This window comes from Capricornis sumatraensis, chromosome 2, assembly GCF_032405125.1.
Source record: "Capricornis sumatraensis isolate serow.1 chromosome 2, serow.2, whole genome shotgun sequence".
Classification (NCBI taxonomy): Eukaryota; Metazoa; Chordata; class Mammalia; order Artiodactyla; family Bovidae; genus Capricornis; species Capricornis sumatraensis.
Window position 1 is genome coordinate 89,081,597 of NC_091070.1, and position 22,455 is coordinate 89,104,051.

The 22,455-nt window shown below is 36.2% G+C and overlaps 1 protein-coding gene across 1 annotated transcript in view; it reads right to left on the reverse strand.

Annotated features, from left to right (window-relative positions):
* TXNDC16 (thioredoxin domain containing 16) overlaps window positions 1–22,455 on the reverse strand; it is an 86,116-nt gene that overhangs the window by 23,250 nt on the left and 40,411 nt on the right. Inside the window, exons 8-14 of the mRNA XM_068966264.1 lie at window positions 21,084–21,250; window positions 20,661–20,721; window positions 16,273–16,390; window positions 10,355–10,498; window positions 9,541–9,600; window positions 4,189–4,357; window positions 3,683–3,819 (exon numbers count right to left, since the gene is read on the reverse strand). Of these exons, the coding sequence (XP_068822365.1) occupies window positions 3,683–3,819; window positions 4,189–4,357; window positions 9,541–9,600; window positions 10,355–10,498; window positions 16,273–16,390; window positions 20,661–20,721; window positions 21,084–21,250 (856 nt within the window). The remainder of the gene's footprint in view (window positions 1–3,682; window positions 3,820–4,188; window positions 4,358–9,540; window positions 9,601–10,354; window positions 10,499–16,272; window positions 16,391–20,660; window positions 20,722–21,083; window positions 21,251–22,455) is intronic.

A 22,455-nucleotide genomic window follows, 5' to 3' on the forward strand; every position in this document is an offset into this window, starting at 1 on the left:
CACTGGGGATCTTCTTCCCATACAAACATTCTTAAAATATTTCATTCAGATTTTGAAATTCATCTTAAATAAAAGAAAAATGAAAGAGGAAGTTTGCTACATAAATGGAAACAGCATGAGAATGCCAACTAAATATTGTTACTTGCCATCTGCCTCTATAAGGATGAGGTAACCAACCATTTTAGTTGTGTTCAGTTGAACACACCCTGAAAGGAGTTCGGGGTAGAAATCAGGAATGAGGCACTCTGCACTCTGGGAAAAACTGGTGGAACAAGCCTTCAGATAGATATCTTCAGAAGATTTTAGGGACCCAATTTCTTGTATCTTTTCGTGTCTAGAAAAGCAGCACTAAAATCATTAACAGAGACATCTGCTCCTTGTGACTAGCAGCAATCTTCAGTCAAAACGTGTGCCTGACTGCATGTAATCCTCTTCACCACAATTACACATATACTGCCTCCCCGCTCAGCTCTTCAGAGCAGATCCCCAAAACTATTGGAGAGGTTGGCTCCAGGCTATAATCATTTTGCCCCCAAATAAAACTTAACTCACAACTCTCACATTGTGCTTTTCTTTTTTTCAGTTGACATGATGAAGAAAACACTTTTTGCTACCCATTCAAGAGGTCATCCATCTTCAAAGCCAAGAGAATAACACTCTAAGCAACACCACTGGTTAGAATAAATGCCCTGTGACTCTCTCTTTAAAACTTATTGAAAGACACAGTCCTTTGAAGGACAAAAAAAGTAAAGAGAGGCAGTTTAAGTATAGAGAAGTTGTAATGTTAAAAGAACACCATAGCCAACCATGTAGAGAGAGTTCTAATTGCTCAGCTGTGTCCGACTCTGCAACTCCATGCGACCCGCCAAGCTCCTCTGTCCATGAATTCTCCTGGTAAGAATACTAGAGTGGGTATTCCACTCTCCAGGGAATCTTCCCAACCCTGGGATAGAACCCGGGGCTCCTGCCTTGCAGGCAGATTACCATCTCAGCCATCAGGGAAGCCCACTAGTGGGCTTATGATACTACAGAAAACCAATGATACTATGTAAAACAAACAAATTAAAATTATTAGCATAAGCATTGTATCAAAGCTGAAGGCAAAAGCATTAATTTGAAATGCATCAAAAATAAGATGAATTAGTTTTCTTAGGTTAGTCTCCCAAGGAAATAGAAATAAAAGCAAAAATAAATATGACCTAATGAAGCTTACAAGCTTCTGTATAGAAAAGGAAACCAAAAATAAACCAAAAAAACAACCTATGAACTGGGAAAAAAATATCTACAAAGGATGCAACCAATAAAGGCTTAATGTCCAAAATACACAAACAGCTCAGACAATTCAATAACAAAAAAACAAACAACCCAACTGAAAAAATGGGCAGAAGGTCTAAACAGACATTTCTCCAAAGAAGACATACAGGGGCCAACAGACACATGAAAAGATGCTCATCATCATTAGAGAAATGCAAATCAAAACTACAATGAGGTACCACCTCACACCAGTCAGAATGGCCATCATTAAAAAGTCTAAAAATAATACATGTTGGAAAGGGTGTGAAGAAAAAGGTATTCTGTTATACTGTTGGAGGGAATATAAAATGGTGCAGCCACTATAGGAAAACAGTATATGAAAGTTGCTCAAAAAACCAAAAACAGAGTTGCCATATGATTCTGTAATTCCACTGCTAGGCATAAAACCAGACAAAACTAAAATTTGAAGGGTTATAAGCACCCCTGTGTTCACAGAAGCACTATTCACAACAGCCAAGACACAACTTAAATGTCCATCAACAGATGAACAGATGAAGATGAGGTACATACATATATAACGGAATACTACTCAGCCATGAAAAAGAATGAACTAATGCCATCTGCAGCAGCATGGATGGACCTAGAGATGATCAGACAGTGAAGGAAGTCAGAAAGAGAAAGACAAATACCATATGGTATCACTTATATGTGGAATCTAAAATACAACATAAATGAAATATCTATGAAACAGAAACAGCCTCACAAACCAGAACAGACTAGTGGTTGAGCTGACAAGGAGGGAAGTGTGAGGGAGGGAAGAACTGGGAGTTTGGGATTAACATATACAAACTTTTATATACAGGATGAATAAACAATAAGGTTCTACGGTATAGCACAGGGAACTATTACAGTATCCTATGATAAACCATAGTGGAAAAGAATATAAAAAAATATATGTGTATAACTGAGTCACTCGGAGGTACAGTTGAAATTAATACATTATAAATCAACTATCCTTCAGTAAATTAAAAAAATATGTAACAAATTTTTTTTTACAAAGAAATACCAATGAAGCATAAAACAAGCAACAAAAATTTGAATAAGTTTAGACAATATGTGTAAATGGCTGAAGTTCACTTAGAAGAGTTAATAGGCAAAAAAGATAAATTGTCAAAAAGAAAAAGTGACAACCCAATCATAGTCAACATGCTTTATAAAATAAATAGACTAAGTATCAACAGATAAAGTGAATAAAATAGAAAACATTTTAAAAGATGTGTATATATTAGCTATTCAGAAAAAGACAAACACTACATGATCTGGCTTTCATGGGGTACTAGAGTAGTCAAATTCATAGAAATGGACAGGAAAATGGTGTTTGCCAAGCGCTAGGGAAACAGGGAAAGGGAGTCGCTCTTTAACGTGTAGAGTTTTAGTTTTGTAAGATGAAAAAGTTCTGGAAATCAGAATTTGCACACAATAGAAATACAGCTAACACTAGTTAACTATACACTTATAAATGATTAAGAGGCTAAGTTTCATGTTATCTGTGTCTTATCACTCACAAAGTTTAAAAAAGAATATTCAAAACAAGAAGACAATATAGCATAAGAAAATATTATAAAACAAGAGACAGGTAGCTATTAACTGATCAGAATGATAAGGATTTTCTATAGCTAAAGCAATGGAAGAAATCTCAAAATCAATAAATTTGAAAAAAATTTTAACTATTACATATAAAATTACTAGGCAAAGCTAAAAAGCAAACAACAAGCTGGGGGAAATAATTGGAATATTAATAAAATGACAAAAGCTTAATATCTTTAGTATATAATAATCTCATAGTAATTCCTTAGACAAATGCTAAAACCTTTTTTTTAAAAAAATGAATAACATATATACAGTTTACAGAAGACAAAGTTATTCACCTACTGGGAATCCATAGCTATTAAATAGTCTAAAACCTACACAAAGACTCATAAATAAAAATAGTCTTTACAATACATAGCAAAAAGGAAATAAAAAATTATTTGTTGGTAAACAGTTAAATAAATTATGGTATATTCATCCAATCAAATATTATACAGCCATGATGTTTTTGAAGAATATTAATCACATGGAAAAATGCACCCACTTAATGTTAAAAATAAAAACAGCAGATACTAACCTAAATCCACAGTACTAGCCCAATTACATTAAAATGTATATTAATATTCAACACATAAGTTCACAAAAAAAGAGGGAAGAAATTACATTAAAATTTAACAACTCTAAAGATTTTTATTTTTCTTCAAACTTCTTTGTATTTTCAAAATTCTCTACAATTGAGTTCTCTTTAATTTAAAAAGATATTAATTCTTTAAAAAGAAAACAAGTAAACAAGCCTTCAACTATACATTATGTAATTTAAATGTTCAGTTCCACTTACCTCTTGTCATGGTTGGGCTAAACAGTCCCAGTACTGACATGCTAGAATAGGAGACTAGGTCTTTATATAATTCCCCATTTAAATATTCTTCTGCTTCTTGGACAGACGTAATGTTCACTGGGCATGAAATCCTGTTGCTGGATGAATATTTATAGTCAAAATTAATTTTTAAAAATACTTCTCAGCTTGTTATATATATATACACACTGAATTTAGTATATTTCATAGGATAAACATCTTCATTTTGTCTTTATTTTGTTGTTGATTATTGAGATTGTCTAAAATAAATACAAATACAAAATAAAGACACTACTCTAAATAAACAAACAAAAAAATCAGTCTCATTAAATAAAATTTCTATCTCCCCAAAAGTGCTAAAAAGTAATAGGCTCTTCTCATTAGTGTTCATACTTCCTTAACCTATCCAAGGTGTGTCAAATAAGTAAGGGAATTAGGAGTTGAATAGATCTAAAACTTAAAAAAATCTTAGGAAGCTGAATACTTACAGTTGAATAAATTTTAAGAGGTCTTCAGTTCCCAGCATACCAGTGTAAGATACCGGGTTCTGGCCTTCCTTGTACATCTTTACAACAGGGAATTCAGTAACATTTTGCTTGGTACACACATGAGACCAATCTGCACAGTTTACTCTAGCAAGCAGCATAGTGGATGTGCCTAAATAAAAAGAAAATGCACATTTTTATAAATGTTAATGTAGAAAACTCAGTTGTTGAGAACTGTTAATGTCTTTGTATCCCGTTCTTATTTCAACTTCTTGGCAGCATTACACACTCCCGGTGCACTCTCTTCCCTTGGTTCTTTGCAGCACCTCCTCCCATTGGCTGCAGCCTCTCCCCAGCTGCCTCCTTTTGTTCCATTTTGCAGGCTCTTCCGCCAGTGGAGTCGGGAGTTCCCTCAAGGCTCAATTTAAGTTGCTTTCTCTTCTTGTTCTTCACTCTCTTTTAGACAATCTCAATAATCAACAACAACCTAATAAATCCTAAATTTATAGCTTTGGCCCAGGATCCTCAAAGTTCCAGATCCATGTATCCATACTGCCTTCTCTAGGTCCCTTTGAACAGAAACATCCTCAAACTCAAGACATCTAAAACCAAACATGATTTCTTTCCTCTGAACAGTAGTGAACGTTGCCATCCTGTGCAACTCTGAAAGCAAAGTATCACCTTTCACACCTCTTTGTTCCTAAACTCCGCAGGTTTTACATCATCAATCCGCATGCCTTCCAATTTTACCACCTAAATTTTGAGTACCTCTTATATCTGTCGCTTTCTCTTTACTGCCACCACTCTAGTCATCACTTCTCCTAATTCATCTCCCAGAATTTAACATGTCTCTACACTGAAGCTAGCGATATCTTTTCAAAACTCAAATCTATTTTGATGTCAGCCCACCTCTACCAATTTTACCAGTCAGGTCTTTCCACCCTTCAGATCTCTGCATGTGTGACCATTTCAGAGAAGCCTCCATTGACACCTTGATCTACATCTGATTCTTATACTCCTAAAGGACCATGCTCTTTTCCCTACCTCATCATGGAGTTATGTACTCATTTGTGTTGTTACATGATTTGAGCTTCCTGAGAGCAGGGACTGTGTCTGGTTTCCTCATCACTGATTTTCCAGAATCTAGAGCAGTCCTCATACATGAATACCTTAAATATGTGTGTGAATATACTATCTAGGGCCTCCATGATATTCACCTAGGGCTTCTCTGATAGCTCAGACTTCTCTAATGGCTCAGACAGTAAAGTGTCTGCCTGCAAAGTGGGAGACCTGGGTTCAATCCCTGGATAGGAAAGATCCCCTGGAGAAGGAAATGGCAACCCACTCTAGTACTCTTGCTTGGAAAATCCCATGGACAGAGGAGCCTGGTAGGCTATAGTCCACAGGGTTGCAAGGAGTCAGACACGACTGAGCAACTTCACTTCTCTGATAGCTCAGTTGGTAAAGAATGTGCCTGCAATGCAGGAGACCCCAGTTCGATTCTTGGGTTGGGAAGATCCCCTGGAGAAGGGATAGGCTACCCACTCCAGTATTCTTGGGTTTCTCTTGTGGCTCAGCTGGTAAAGAACCTGCCTGCAATGTGGGAGACCTGGGTTTGATCCCTGGGTTGGGAAGATCCTCTGGAGAAGGGAAAGGCTACCCACTCCAGTATTCTGGCCTGGAGAATTCCACAGACTGTATAGTCCATGGGGTCACAAAGAGTCAGACACGACTGAGCGACTTTCACTTTTCACTTTCACATACCCAACCTGTCTCATCGGTATAATTTCATACATATTTATTTAATCTAAATAATTTCTTTTCAGCCTGAGAAAAATATAGCAGAACCTCAAAGAGAAATTCCTACTTGTTCTATACTAATACAGTTGACCCTTGGAAAGCACTGTGCAGGCCCACTTACGGATCTGTTTCAATAGTAAATGCTACAGTGCCATATGACCCAAGGTTTGATGAATCCATGGATGTGGAAACTTGGATACAGAGCAGACGTGTATGCTGCTGCTGCTAAGTCGCTTCAGTCGTGTCCGACTCTGTGCGACCCCATAGACAGCAGCCCACCAGGCTCCCCCGTCCCTGGGATTCTCCAGGCAAGAACACTGGAGTGGGTTGCCATTTCCTTCTCCAATGCATGAAAGTGAAAAGTGAAAGTGAAGTCACTCAGTTGTGTCCAACTCTTAGCGACCTCATGGACTGCAGCCTACCAGGCTCCTCCGTCCATGGGATTTTCCAGGCAAGAGGACTGGGGTGGGGTGCCATTGCCTTCTCCGGCAAATGTGTACACGGAGGGCCAAACCTGTTATACTTGGATTTTCTCCTGCATGGAAAGTCAACACCTCTAATCCCTGCGTTGTCAAGTCAACTGTATATGCAAAGTTCTCCAGTTCTCCAAAATATATAGTTAGGTGCAGAGATATCAAAAACCAAATAACAAAGTACCATACAACTCAGCTAATGAAAGAAAGGAAGAAAATCTAATAAAAGGAAATTTTAATATAGTATTAGATCAAAGAAGGAATCTTTGTATATCAATTTAATCCTAAATTCTAAATTAGGATGTAACCTACCCATATGACTAAAATTGTGAAACACAATATTTTAATATTTTATCACCAAAAGTTTTAATACTAAAAATCCATCCTTACACTATGATCCTAGATTCTATCTCATAGGGTCTAGTCTGTCTTATAAACCTGCTACCTAAACAATGTCTATTACATATTATGTATCCAATAAAAATTTGTGAAATATACCCTGATTTATTTCTTCATGAACAAATTTTCAGTGTTTACATTAAAGTATGTTAATACCTGAATATTATCTGAGCATACAAAGACAAATCTTTATTCCTTCTAGGCTTAGATCTACTCTATAAAGTTCTCTTCTCCTTTATTTTAGTCATTTAGTCAATAAATATCTAGTGGTGGATGTACTGGTGCTTGCTCAGATGGAGCATCACACTATGTATTGCCACCAAAGGACGGGACATGGTGTCATAATAAATGTAGTTCTCTCCCTTCAATAAGCATCCTCAGTGGGTCTACCACCACTTAAAATGTCCCAGCAGTCCAAGCTGAAAACTTTGATGTTATCTTTAAAACTGAAAAAAAAGAATATTGATATATATTATTAAAAAATGATAAGGCTACTTATACTGAAGTTATCACATTTTAATTTTCTTTGCTGTAAAATGGTTTCAATAATCATGTTTCAAGTGGAGTAGTCTAATGTTCTAAGATTACTGTAGTATTACACTCCACATATTTTCACAACACAGCAATTTCAAGTAAGGATCCTAATTTAAAAGAAAAACAAAAACAGACATTTGCTGCCACCTGGTGACTGAGTATAAAATATTCTTCATCCTCTTGGACTGAGATAAAAAGTGGCTTTTTCCCAAAACAACATGAAAGATTATACAACTAAACACCCAAAGTATTACAATATTGTCCTAGTTTATAAAATTATAGTATAGGCTTTACCATAGACACAAAACATTATTGTTACTTATAGTATGCATTTCTATATGAAGCCCCATGAACTTCCCAAATAATCCACCTATCTGATATCTAATTACTAAAAGAATTGTTATTCATAAAGAACATACTAATTGAAAAAACGAATCAAGTCTTTGGGTTGGTTAATCTGCTTTTTTATTCTACAAACACATACAACTCACAGTCCTTGCATTGAGGGGTCAGGTCTTTATTTGGTCATTAACAGAGAAGAAAGTAAGAGAACCTCCTTTCATTTTCATTTGGTATCTAGCCAAATGGGCTGGGGAGGGGGGATAATTCTAGTATTCAGGGACATTTTCCAACTACTATTTTATTATGGTTTATGTTTTCCTACTTTTTCTTTCTTCTAATCATTTACCAGTAAGGCTGGAAAACTTAAGAGAAGAAATTTAAATCAGTCTGTAGACTGCAACCATAAAGGAGAACTAGAGAGTGACAGGATTTGCTTTAAAAAAAAAATTAGGTATCATATTATCTACAGACTTAATCATCCCTTCACTTGGGGAATGAAATAATCAAACGATGGATCAAATGTAGTTTGGAAATGAATGGAAGAGAAATGGATCAAAAATGGTTTTTTATATCTCTGATGCTTTTATTATTATAGAAAATATTGTATTTCTGGAATCAACTTCTTGAATCCACAAAAGCCCCATATATATATACACACACATATACACACACACACACGCATATACATATATATACACATACATATACATATATATATACACACATACATACACACACACACAAGTTGTATACCAGTACACCTTTTCCACAAAATAAAACAAAATTTATGAAACTCTACTATATTTGCTAATTTATTTACTCAACAATTATTAAACACGAGATATTCTGTAATGTAAGACAATGCACTAAGTCCAATGAACTGAGTATAAGGCATACTTTCTTTCCATAAGGAACTTACTAAATAATAAAAGAGGCTGTAAGCTAATGTCCCAAAAAACTAAATGGTGGATGCATTTCTGGAGTAGCCAAGAAAAAGCCCATTTAGCCATAACAGCTTTTATCAAGAAAAACAGAGTAAGAAGAAATCATATTAAAGATACAAAGCATGATATGGACTGTCTTATTTGAATGATTACAAAATATTATACTTACCTAATCCATTACTCTCTCTCTCACTAACAGTAACAGGCCTCCCTACTCCTCCTTTTGTCTTTGCTGGGACAGTGGCACAGACATTTTGAGTTCATTGCTTGGATTACTGTTTGTCTACCACTGAATCAGGTTTCATAGAATAGTTAAAATAAAAAGATTCTGGCTATTAAGAAATTCCCTACCCATGAAAAGCTAACTGTATAGCTTCAAGAACACTGGGATCTTAGAGCGTTCATTAGACTGTGAGACTATAGTTAATACTTAGTATATGTTTAATAATATTTAACAGTAACTGGCACATAGTAAGCACTCAGTAAATGTTTGCTGAATGACTGAATTCAGCCCAAAAGTTTACTGGATTAAGTATAAAGCTATAAGACAGTTTAATGAAGACAATCAAAGGGAATGCTCCTAACAGTTTTGAAACTCATGGTTCCTTAACTTATTAACCGTGGAGTATTAACTTATACTGAAGTTATCACTTTTTAATTTTCTTTGCTGTAAAATGGTTTTAATACTTAATCTTGTTTCAAGTGGAATAGTCTAATGTTCAGTATTAACTTATTATGTTTGTTGTGGAGACACAAACATAATAATCTGAAATTTTATGTGGTTTTCTACATCTTTAGCATGACACAATTTTATGAACAGCTATAGCTCAGAACCAGGAAAAATGCCTACAGCAGTGTAATACCTTTCAGTTTAACTGCCACATCGATATAGGACTGCAGAAATGCCATGGATACTGCTTGCCCTACATTAAAATAAAAAATTAAATAGATATTACAACATACATATTTCTAAAGCATCCATACTTATATATAACAAACATATAGATTAATGGGGTATCTCAAAATTATTTTATACTAAGAAATATTCTAATATGTAGCACTCAGTATTGTCCACACATTCAAGAGAGTTCCAAATACAACTAATTTTCTACATTCATATGGCAAGGAGTATAGTTGAATGGCTATTGTTTGAAGATAAAAGCAATATAATGCCTATAAACCTACAATAACTGTTAATCTATTAAAATCATTAGCTTGAATAACAACAACTTTCCAAATTAGTAAGCTTAACATCTAGTTTAATCATAATCTTCAATTTATAAGTCAGATACATATAATCAGGGCTTCTCTGGTGGCTCACACGGTAAAGAATCTGCCTGCAATGCAGGAGGCTCAGATCCCCTGGAGAAGGGAACGGCAACCCACTCCAGTATTCTTGCCTGGAGAATCCCGTAGGCAGAAGTGCCTGGCGGGCTACAGTCTATGGGATTGCAAAGAGTCAGATATGACTGAGCGACTAACACTTTGACTAAACTATATATAATCAGTTTTATAACACTAGAAACAGCTCCGAAGTAAGTTGTTTAAAAGTGTGGGACATACGAAAGCTATGTCATTTTACAATGTGTAATAACAGAATGAAAAAGTAAAATCTGCCTACTTTAAATGTCCTAATATGCAGTACAGTAGTCACCTCTAAAGGTTCATAATACTCACAGCCAGCATAGAAAAGCACTATGCTGTCAGAAGCCGTTACTGTCGCATGAAATGTCTCTTCTGTTAATTCCACAGTGAGTTCCAAAGGTAACTGTCTCTTCCTGTCTCTGTAAACAGTTTCTTCTACTTCATCATCTTGAATTTCTGAAATGTTTGAAGAGAAATTAATATAAATATAAAAGTATAATTTAAAACATTTAAGCTCTTCTCCTAGGCAAGCATATGAAAATTTGGCACTTCATAGAAACTCATGAATTCGTACTATCTTAATATTTAAAATGCATGATATTTAGAACTTTCTAGTTGTCTGGCTTCCTATCTTAAATGACTCTCAGATGCTTCCTGACCTAGAAATGATCAAGTTTTAGTTAATTCCAAAAGGAATTGCTTACACTTGTCAAGAAATAATATAATAAATATAAAAATAAAAATAATATACTTGTCAACAAATAACATTTGCTTCTAATCAATATATTAATTTATAACCTAAAAAAGTCCTACCACACATGTTTGACAGTATTTCTTTAGCTTCTACTACACAGCAAACACTGTGATGGACACTAAGGAAAGTGGTAAGCAAAGCAGACACGGTCCTGACCATACAGTTTCTATCTATGGAAAAATCGGTCAATAAACTCATCACTAAATAAATATATAACTATAAATGTGATCAGTTTAAGAAGAAAGGCAAAAGATACAGTGAGAGATTTTAACAGGGAGATTTAAACTGGGCAATCCAAAGTCTACCAGATAATCAAGAAAAGAATGTTTTAGACAAAGAGAACAACATATGCAAAGACTCGGGTACATAAAAGAGATCAGCATCCTCTAGGCACCGAGGGAAGGCACTTTTGACTAAAACGAAATAGACTGAAGGAATGACGTGAGAAAACTCTAGGGTTTCTAGATCATGTGTGTATTAGTCACTCAGTACAGTTTAGTCACTCAGTCGTGTCCGACTCTTTGTGACCCCACGAATTGCAGCATGCCAGGCCTCCCTGTCCATCACCAACTCCCGGAGTTCACTCAGACTTACGTCCATCGAGTCGGTGATGCCATCCAGCCATCTCATCCTCTGTCGTCCCCTTTTCCTCCTGCCACCAATCCCTCTCAACATCAGAGTCTTTGCCAATGAGTCAACGCTTCGCATGAAGTGGCCAAAGTACTGGAGTTTCAGCTTTAGCATCATTCCTTCCAAAGAAATCCCAGGGCTGATCTCCTTCAGAATGCACTGGTTGGATCTCCTTGCAGTCCAAGGGACTCTCAAGAGTCTTCTCCAACACCACAGTTCAAAAGCATCATTCTTCGGCACTCAGCTTTCTTCACAGTCCAACTCTCACATCCATACATGACGACAGGAGAAACCATACCTTGACTAGACGGACCTTTGTTGGCAAAGTAATGTCTCTGCTTTTGAATATACTATCTAGGTTGGTCATAACTTTTCTTCCAAGGAGTAAGCGTCTTTTAATTTCATGGCTGCAGTCACCATCTGCAGTGATTTTGGAGCCCCCCATAATCAGGTCTGACACTGTTTCCACTGTTTCCCCATCTATTTTCCATGAAGTGATAGGACCGAATGCCATGATCTTCGTTTTCTGAATGTTGAGCTTTAAGCCAACTTTTTCACTCTCCTCTTTCACTTTCATCAAGAGGCTCTTTAGTTGCTCTTCACTTTCTGCCATAAGGGTGGTGTCATCTGTGTATCTGAGGTTACTGATCTCTCTCCTGGCCGAATCTTGATTCCAGCTTGTGCTTCCTCCAGCCCAGCATTTCCCATGATGTACTCTGCATAGAAGTTAAATAAGCAGGGTGACAATATACAGCCTTGATGGACTCCTTTTCCTATTTGGAACCAGTCACTCAGTTCAGAGAAGGCAGTGGCACCCCACTCCAGTACTCTTGCCTGGAAAATCCCATGGATGGAGGAGCCTGGTAGGTTGCAGTCCATGGGGTTTCTAAGAGTCAGACATGACTGGCGACTTCACTTTCACTTTCCACTTTCATGCATTGGAGAAGGAAATGGCAACCCACTCCAGTATTCTTGCCTGGAGAATCCCAGGAATGGTGGGGCCTAATGGGCTGCCATCTATGGGGTCGCACAGAGTCGGACACGACTGAAGCGACTTAGCAGCAGCAGCAGTCACTCAGTTGTGTTCAATTCTTTGTGACCCCACGGACTGTATGTAGCCTGCCAGGCTCCTCTGTCTATGGGATTCTCCAGGCAAGAATACAGGAGTGGGTTGCCATTTCCTCCTCCAGGGGATCTTCCCGATCCGGGATTGAACCCGCATCTCTTATGTCTCCTTCTCCTGCATTGGCAAGCAGGTTCTTTACCACTAGTACCACATGGAAAGCCATAAGAGGCCATATAAACCAAGAAATTTTGATTTTATTCTATGTATATTGAGTTATGGGTAGATTCTGAATATGTAAAAATCTTTTCATTAACCACAATATATAGAAATATTGAATCATTATGGTATACAACTAAAACTAATATAATGTTACATATCAATTAAACCTAAAAAAAAAACCTTTTCATTAAGACAGACAGACCCACCCACCCATTCATTCATCTATCCATTAAAATATGTAGTAAACACACATACACACACATATTCTGAATTCACAAATGTCCTGTTGGAAGTTTGTACAGATCATATGGTAACACTGGAGGAACATCTAACTTGATTAGAGACAATTAAAGCTTCCTAGAAGCTGACACTAGCTGAACATTATTAAAAGAAAAATGAAACTTAAGGAGGCAGCAGAGGAATAAGAGTAACATGAACAGCATGTACAAAGCAACAGTGGCATGAAAAAGCATGATGAAACTGGAACTCTGAATGTCGACCAAGCATCTGATAGTAACAATTCTTATCCAAAATCACTGCAGATGGTGACTGCAGCCATGAAATTAAAAGACACTTACTCCTTGGAGGGAAAGTTATGACCAACCTAGATAGCATATTCAAAAGCAGAGACATTACTTTGCCAACAAAGGTCCGTCTAGTCAAGGCTATGGTTTCTCCAGTGGACATGTATGGATGTGAGAGCTGGACTGTGAAGAAAGCTGAGTGCCGAAGAATTGATGCTTTTGAACTATGGTGTTGCAGAAGACTCTTGAGAGTCCCTTGAGGAGATCCAAGCAGTCCACTCTAAAGGAGATCAGTCCTGGGTATTCTTTGGAAGGAATGATGCTAAAGCTGAAACTCCAGTACTTTGGCCACTTCATGCGAAGAGTTGACTCACTGGAAAAGACTCTGATGTTGGGAGGGATTGGGGGCAGGAGAAAAAGGGGACGACAGAGGATGAGATGGCTGGATGGCATCACCGACTCTATGGACGTGGGTGTGGGTGAACTCTGGGAGTTGGTGATGGACAGGGAGGCCTGGCATGCTGCAATTCATGGGGTCACAAAGAGTCAGACACGACTGAGTGACTGAACTGAACTGAACCATTTAGATGTAGTAATAGCATTATGCTAATTTTAAAAGAATCCTTACATGTCTGAAATACAGGGAAATATTTATGGATGAATTTATATGTTTGGAATTAGGTGAAAAATAGTAAGTAAAGGGCTATGATTGTAACAGGATTAGCCACTGACTGATGGTAGTTGGGTGAGGCCAGGAAATGGTTATCTGGAGGTTTGTTCTATTATCCTATTTTATGATACATTTATAATTCTCTGTAATAACATATTAAAAAGTAAGGAAGTGAGAAAGACAATGCATTCAGAAAACTAAGCTATTATTTTCCATATGATTTCCAATACCATAAAAGACTAGATCTAGATTAGTATCACATCAGCAATTTTTAGCTGTGTGACTCTAGTCAATTACATAACTCTAGGAGTTTCAGTGTTCAAAGCTGTGAACCATAAGACTTACACTATTAATTTTAAGATACTTTCAAATATCACATTCTATGATACTAGAAGTTATGCCCTCAATATCTAAATTAATAAAGGCCAATTTTCTCATTTATAGTATTTTTTCACTTTCCTGCCAGTCCACTCTTATTTCCTAATCCATCCTTTCTTCTCTTACCTTGTTGTAACACCTTTCTGCTTTCCCATTCTCTTAATAAGCCACTTTAGTTTTTAAATATATTCACTCCTCAGCGCTACATTTTACCTACTTATCGACAGGTATATATATTCTTTTTAGTCACATAAGTTTTTTTCATACTCTTTTTGTAGAACTGAGTTCATTTAATTCTGACTCATTGTGTGTTCATTTCCTTTGAAGAGCATTTTTCTGTATATTCCACTTTTACATGGTAACAAACTCCTTCCAAGCCTCATCTATCTTTCCTAATTAATGAGAAGGAATGAAAATAAGAGGGCAATTGTGTATTTGGGCACAACATCATTCTATATTATGAGTCAATATGGATTACAAACATAGGAAATTAAGACCAAACACCCCCCACCCCCAAAACATAAGAACTGGGCTGAGAAGCAAAGACAGGAGAGAGAAAAAATGAGAAGGCAGCACCAGAGGGCAAGCTGAAGCCAGAGAGCCATTGAGTAAAATGAGACACGGCAACAAAATTTTGAAAAAGGCAACTTCCACTGAGGACAGGAATCCTGTTAAACTGACACCTGGATGATTCCTGTGACTTTGAAAGTTTGAATATATGAAAGATGATAGGAACAAAGCAAGGAGCACGAGACCAGAACACAGACCTGCCTGAATAATGATGATGCTATGGAGAAGAACTCCGCCTTAAACCATTAGCAGTTCTAACCTCTGTATACCAGAAAACGAGAGCAGTGCTCAAACCATGAAGCTGGCCATATATCAGTTAAAGCTCAGAGGCCTTACTAAATTTATAATACAGATTTTGATCTTCATAATAAACAGATCTCATGAAAAGAATATGCAAATTCCTTCCTTCCTGGGACTCGTAACAACAGGACTACATAAAAAGTATTTACTCAACAGGACTCGTGATAAAAATTCAATAATTTACTAAACAGGATACATTTAGCAAATGCACAAGACATAATCCCTGCCTTAGAAGTTTATAATAGACCAGTACAGAAGGGAGAAAAGCAAATGAGCAATTTCACAATAGGATATGTTATAAAGAAGTATCAGGAATGATAATGGTCATAAATGAAATTTCAAGTCAGAATGCTCCACATGCCATTTGTGGCTTTGTGCAGATCAGTTAACTCTGCCAAAACACAGACTCTTCATCTACAATGAAGGCGACCTCAGCTAACTCAGAGGATAACAATCAAAGTAAATAACGTATGGGAAATAGCCTTGAAAACTACAGAATACTTCAAAACGTAAGCGATAGAACAATAAAAAGAAAAACAGAATTGGCAAAATTCTGTTAAAATTAATGTTAAAATTATTTTGACATTATGTTAAAATTAATTTAACGTTAAAATATTAATGTTAAATGTTTAAATGTTAAAACAACAATTATTTTTAACGTTATTAAAAATAACGTTAAAAATAAGTATAAAAATGTTATCAAAGTTTACTCCTTTTACTGTTAACAAGTGGATTCATTTACAACTACAAATATATAACTATTTTCATCAGAATTTCATACCCTAATAGGAATAACAAAAATAAATATTATATTGTGGCTCCTGGGTCCTTTTTAAACATGGAATAGACCAGTAGCACTGAAAGAACTGATCTGGAGGATAAAGGCACAGGCAGAAAGAGAGAAGCCTGATATATAACAATGAAAGGTATCACACTAAGCAAAATAGAGCATCTTTGTATCTTTTCACTTAATCAACTTGCTAAAATGTGATTCAAAATTAATTTCTTCAGGTCTCTTCATATTCTTGAATGTGAAAGTTAATTCACTGAAATTTCACTGACCTTAAGGATGCTGGGCAGAAATGGGAGGGGAACATGAGCATCAAAAAAACACATTACCTATATTTAGCTCTTCCATGTCTTCATATTTGACCATTTCCTCAATGTTCATGGTACTTTCCAGATGGAATACTATTAAATCAATATGACTTAATGCCAAAAATTCCACTTGCGTGTCCTAGAAATACATTAATTTTAAAAGATATGACTAGAATATAATGAACCACTTTAATATATTTTACTTGTTTGACACTAAAAAGAAATTAAACTTGTGAATTTCAATTTTAATATTTAAAAATAAAAATGGGAAATTAACTCCACAATATTAAAAGTATCTAAACATTATAGAAAGATAGTGCATGCTACTAGAAAAGAAGGCAAAACACGGAACTGAAAGTCTCATTTGCTTCTTGTCACAGTTACATTCTGCTGAAATCTTAAGTATTTTAACAGTAAGTCCTACCTCAATACAAGATACAAATATATGCAATTTTATTGCAAAAAGCACCAAAATTCTTTTGATATTTTACATGACTTAGTGACCAAATCACCACCACCACTCAAAATAATACTTAATCCTAAATAACTCCACTAGAGAGGCCCCTGGAGGCCTAGCAGTTAGGATTGGGGCTTTCACTGCCCTGGCCTGGGTTCAATCCCTGGTTGGGGAATTTAGATCCCACAAGTTGTGTGGCATGGCCAAAAAGAAGGGGGGGGGAAAGTAATTTAATAAAAATAAATAAATAATTCCACTACAAAGTTCAATTGACTGTTTAGCCATAAACATAAAAATAATACCTGGCCCCAGGTATTTTAATACCAAATTATATTCCATTGAAATTATTCCATTAAAATTTCTTACACTAAGGCTCAACCAAAACTTTTTTAAAACATGAAATTTTAGGCCACTAGATTATTTTAGTAATTAACCCTGCTACAATCTCACAATCAAACTTGCACGGATGAGGAGTTGTTTCTTATGGATGAGCAAAGAAAGTGGTTTCTGGGGATGGAATCTACTTCTGTGAAGCAGCTCTAAAGATCGTTGATATGAGAACAAAAGACTGAGAATCTTACAAAAACTTAGTTGATAGAGCAGCAGCAGAGTCTGAGGAGATTGATTCCAATTTTGAAAGAAGTTCTACTGTGGGTAAAATTCTACCAAGCAGCATTGCATACTACAGAGAAATCATTTGTGAAAGGAACAGTCAATCAATGTGGCAAACTTCATTTTTGTCTTATTTTAAGAAATTGCCACAGCTACCTCAACCTTCAGCAACTACTGTCTTGATCACTCAGCAGCCATCAACATCAAGGCAGGGCCCTCCATGAGCAAAAATATTACAACTCACTAGAAGCTCAAATGACGGTTAGCATTTTTTAGCAGTAACTATTTTTTAACTAAAGGTACATACATTAATTTTTTTAGACATAATGCTATTGCACACTTAGACTACAGCATAGTATAAACATAACTTTCATATGTACTGGGAAAACAGCATGAACTTTAATTCTTCTATAAAACCTTTTCCCCAATAACAAAGTAAGTCCTATTTTGGAATCCTTTATCTAATTGTAAAAAAAAAAAAAAATAGCTTCAGTAAGTATTTTTTCGATTACCTGGTCTAAAAGCAAAGTATAATGACCTCATAGTATACATATTTGAACAGTATTACAGTTCTCAAAGTATTTTACTATTTGGTCTTATAAAATATAAGTTAGAAGGAGAGGTTTTATAACTATTTCACAAATGAGAAAACTGAGCTGGAAGAAGTTAATTCAGTTATCTGGGCCCAGAACAAGCAGGAACGGAGTCAAGTCTTCTGACTCTTTAACTCAGTACTCATCAGTCAGTTCAGTTCAGTTGTTCAGTCGTGTCCGACTCTTTGTGACCCCATGGACTGCAGCATGCCAGGCTTCCTTGTCCATCACCAACTCCCAGAGTTTACTCAAACTCATGTCCATCAAGTCAGTGATGCCATCCAACCATCTCATCTTCTGTTGTCCCCTTCTCCTCCTGCCTTCAATCTTTCCCAGCATCAGGGTCTTTTCCAATGAGTCAGTTCTTTGCATCAGGTGGTCAAAGTATTGGAGTTTCAGCTCAGCATCAGCCCTTTCAATGAATATTCAGGACTGATTTCCTTTAGGATTGATCTCCTTGCAGTTCAAGGGACTCAAGAGTCTTCTCCAACACCACAGTTCAAAAGCATCAATTCTTCGGTGCTCAGCCTTCTTCACAGTTCAACTCTCACATCCATACATGACTACTGGAAAAACCATAGCTTTGACCAGATGGACCTCTGTCAGCAAAGTAATGTCTCTGCTTTCTAATATGCTGTCTAGGTTGGTCATGGCTTTTCTTCCAAGGAGCAAGCGTCTTTTAATTTCATGGCTGTAGTCACCATCTGCAGTGATTTTGGAGCCCCCCAATAAAGTCTCTCACTGTTTCCATTGTTTCCCCATCTATTTGCCATGGAGTGATGGGACCAGAGGCCATGATCTTAGTTTTTTGAATGTTGAGTTTTAGGCCAGCTTTTTCACTCTCCTCTTTCACTTTCATCGGGAGGCTCTTTTTTAGTTCCTCTTCACTTTCTGGCATAAGGGTGGTGTCATCTGCTTATCTGAGGTTATTGATATTTCTCCCAGCAATCTTGATATCTGAATCCAGTACTCATACCATAGACTTATGCAAGAGAATTTAAGTTTAAACTATCTGACCATTTGTAAACATATCAACAATTTTTTAGCATATGTTTAAAATATTTAGAAGATATTCTGAAGAGTTCTTAATTAAGAAAAATCTAAGGAAATTTTTAAGAATTTAAGAAATTCAAAAATTTAAGAAATTTACAAAGGAAATACAGGTGATCTCACTAGTCAAAGTTATCAAAGACATGCAAATTAATATGGAAACTTTTTTTGTGTATAGAAATAATTTTTTTTAAAGATTACTACTCAGTACTGGCAAAGATGTATGAAGAACAAGGAATTCTAAATCCTTCTGGTAAAATAATATTTCTGGAAGGAAATTTGACTGCATATTTTAAAAATCTTTAAAATTCCCATTGACATGTACACACTGCTATGTATAAAATAAAATGCCTTCCCATGGAAGAAAAGAAAGAAAAATCACATTCAGGAAAAAAAATATATGAAAATCAATTAACTTCACACATGAAAAGTAAAATAGTAGAATCCAAAGAAAACAAAAACACTAATCTGAAAAGATATATGCACTCCAGTCTTCACAGTAGCATTATTTACAATAGCCAAGATATGGAAGCAACCCAAGAGTCTATGAACAGACAAGTGGGCAAAGATGTGGCATACACACGCGATGAAATATCACTCTGCCATAAAAAAAAGAGTGAAATTTTGTCATTTCCAATAACACAGATGGACCTGGAGGATATTGTGCTCGATGAAATAAGTCAGGCAGAAAAAGACAAATGCTGTACATTACCACTTATATGTGGAATTTAAAACATAAAACAAATTAATGAATATAACAAAGCAGAAACAGACTCACAGATATAGAATACAAACTAATGGTTACCAGTAGAAAGAGGGAATGGGGGAGGGGATTAGGAGGTACAAATTACCATGAATAAAATAAATAAGTCACAAGGATATATTGTACAGCATAAGGAATACAGCCAGTAGTTTATAATAAGTTTAAATGAAGTATAATCTATAAAATTTTTAAATCACAAAAAAGATTAATTAAAGTGGTTAAAGGCCCGAGCTCTGAAAAAGAAAAATCTCTTTTAACAAAATTTACTTCTAGAAATTTAGCAAAGGGAAATAAATCAGTGATGCCCAAAACAGTGTTTAAAGGCAGGCATCACAGCACAATACCAAGTAATGAAATATAACTGTATGTGAAAGGTAGAATGTATATAGCATGAACCTAAATTTCTTTAAAAATATGCATTTGTAGATATACATATCGGAGAAGGCAATGGCACCCCACTCCAGTCCTCTTGCCTGGAAAATCCCATGGACGGAGGAGCCTGGTGGGCTGCAGTCCATGGGGTCACTAAGAGTCAGACACAACTGAGTGACTTCACTTTCACTTTTTACTTTCATGCATTGGAGAAGGAAATGGCAACCCACTCCAGTGTTCTTGCCTGGAGAATCCCAGGGACGGGGGAGCCTGGTGGGCTGCCGTCTCTGGAGTCGCACAGAGTTGGACACGACTGAAGTGACTTAGCAGCAGCAGCAGCAGCAGCAGATATACATATATTTATATAAATATACAAACATACATGGAAAAAGATTAACAAATGAAAATAACACACAACAGTTGAAAATATTAACAACAGTTATCTCTGAATAGTGGCAATTCATAGATTTTTCCTGTAATAAGCATATGTTACTTTAGGACCATGTGTATTAACCTCTTTTAAATAAGCACACGTTGTAGACCAATATAGGAAATGACCAACCTCTTCTGCTCTTCTGACGATAACATTAGTATCCTGAGGAATGTCCACTTCTGAAGAGTCCCTTTATCAAAATGGAAATAAATGTTATATGTTGCCATCCAGGAGGTCAATCTAAAATTGAACTGAAAATTTTATACTAAAAATGTTTATGAAAAAAGATTACAATTTAGTGAGTCTGAGAAATTTTTCATGTAAATACAGACCAGGTTTTCTATACTCTATCTTAATCTACACCTTCATTTAGTAAAGTTTAAAGGTCTAAATATTAATCAAGCTGATAATTAGAGACTTAAACTCAGCAACTGGCTCTTAACTATATTAGAATCTATCAGAGATTTGAATTTATTTACCAGTGAACACATTACCAAGAAAAATATTAAGGTCTTGCTAAATAGAGAATATACCATTCCACGTTTAAAATACCTTAACAAAAGTAGAACTCCAGCTTTTCCCAGAAGACGCCAAGCAACCCATTCTGCAGTTGTTCTATCAGCTTCATAAGTAGCTTGTTGACCAACAATAAAAACCAGTGGTAATCCTAGTTGTAGATGAACAGTTGAAACTTGTCTAGGATCTCCAGCAACTTCAGTCTTCATTTAGAAAAAGAACAAAACGTCTTCACTATGTGATAATAATGTTCCAACATTTGGATTTAAACCCTGCTAATAATAAGTGAAAAAACAAGTCTGTGAAATAAATCCACAATTAACAAAAATGGTCTCATGGTTTTCTAAGTTTCATGCTGCCATGTACCTATATAATTTAAACTAACATGAAACTAACAAATTCTACAAGTAGTTATACAGATATTTACAACCATAAAGAATAAGGATATCATAGAGAAACCAAAAAAAGCAATAAATAAAACTGTGGTGTTGCTGAATAAAGAGAGATTTGAAATGAAAACAAAACACATAACGGATCCTTCCATATAAGAATTTAACATATATAATGACATATTACAGAACAATGAGGAACATCTGAGCTGACAGCAGCTTGAACACACATCTTACTTCACTCCTTTCAGAAATCCCAGGACAACTTCAGCAGTAGGATTTTTCAAAACAGATGAACATACATACATGAAGGGAAAAGAGTAAAGGCAGCAACATCTTAGAAGCTAGAGAACAACAAAATCCTAAGCCATGGGAGGAAAGGATAAGAAACAATTTCACTTTAACTGCAGAATCCTAAAACTGCTCCGGAACTGTCAGTGCCTGGAGCCTCTGGAAGAGGGAAAGGAGTAGAAGGGGAATGATGGCAGGAAGGCTCTAGAGTAAGAAAGAACAGACAAAACCTTTGGAGAAGCAGTTAGATCTCTAGATCGTCTTCCCTAACTCCATGAGCTTAGGCGACTACCCCTGCATCATACCAGAAGAAATCTGGGGGGACTGCAGGAATAGCTGAGTGTGAATACCATGCTCAAAGCAGAGGGACTGAGCAACCAGATGCTGAGACTCATTCTATCCCCTCCCCGCTCAGTTTCTGGTAGCTAGCAGCTAGACTTCTGTATTCCAGCAGAAAACTGGAAGCTCTTTCTCTGGGGATCTTGAACAACCACAAGTTAAAGCCTAAAGCTACTGACACTGTGGCTCACCAAAAAGGTGCCCAGGTCCAACCACCCTATGGAGCTCAAAGTTAACAAGTCTGATCCACAGTCTCAGAATTTCCAGCCAACTTCTTTAGTTTCATATTCTAAATCATGAACAAGGAGCAATAAGCATCTGAGGAAAGCCTCTAACATGAAAGACCAGAACAAACAGAAAGGCAAGTAACATGGAGGAAACAGATTATT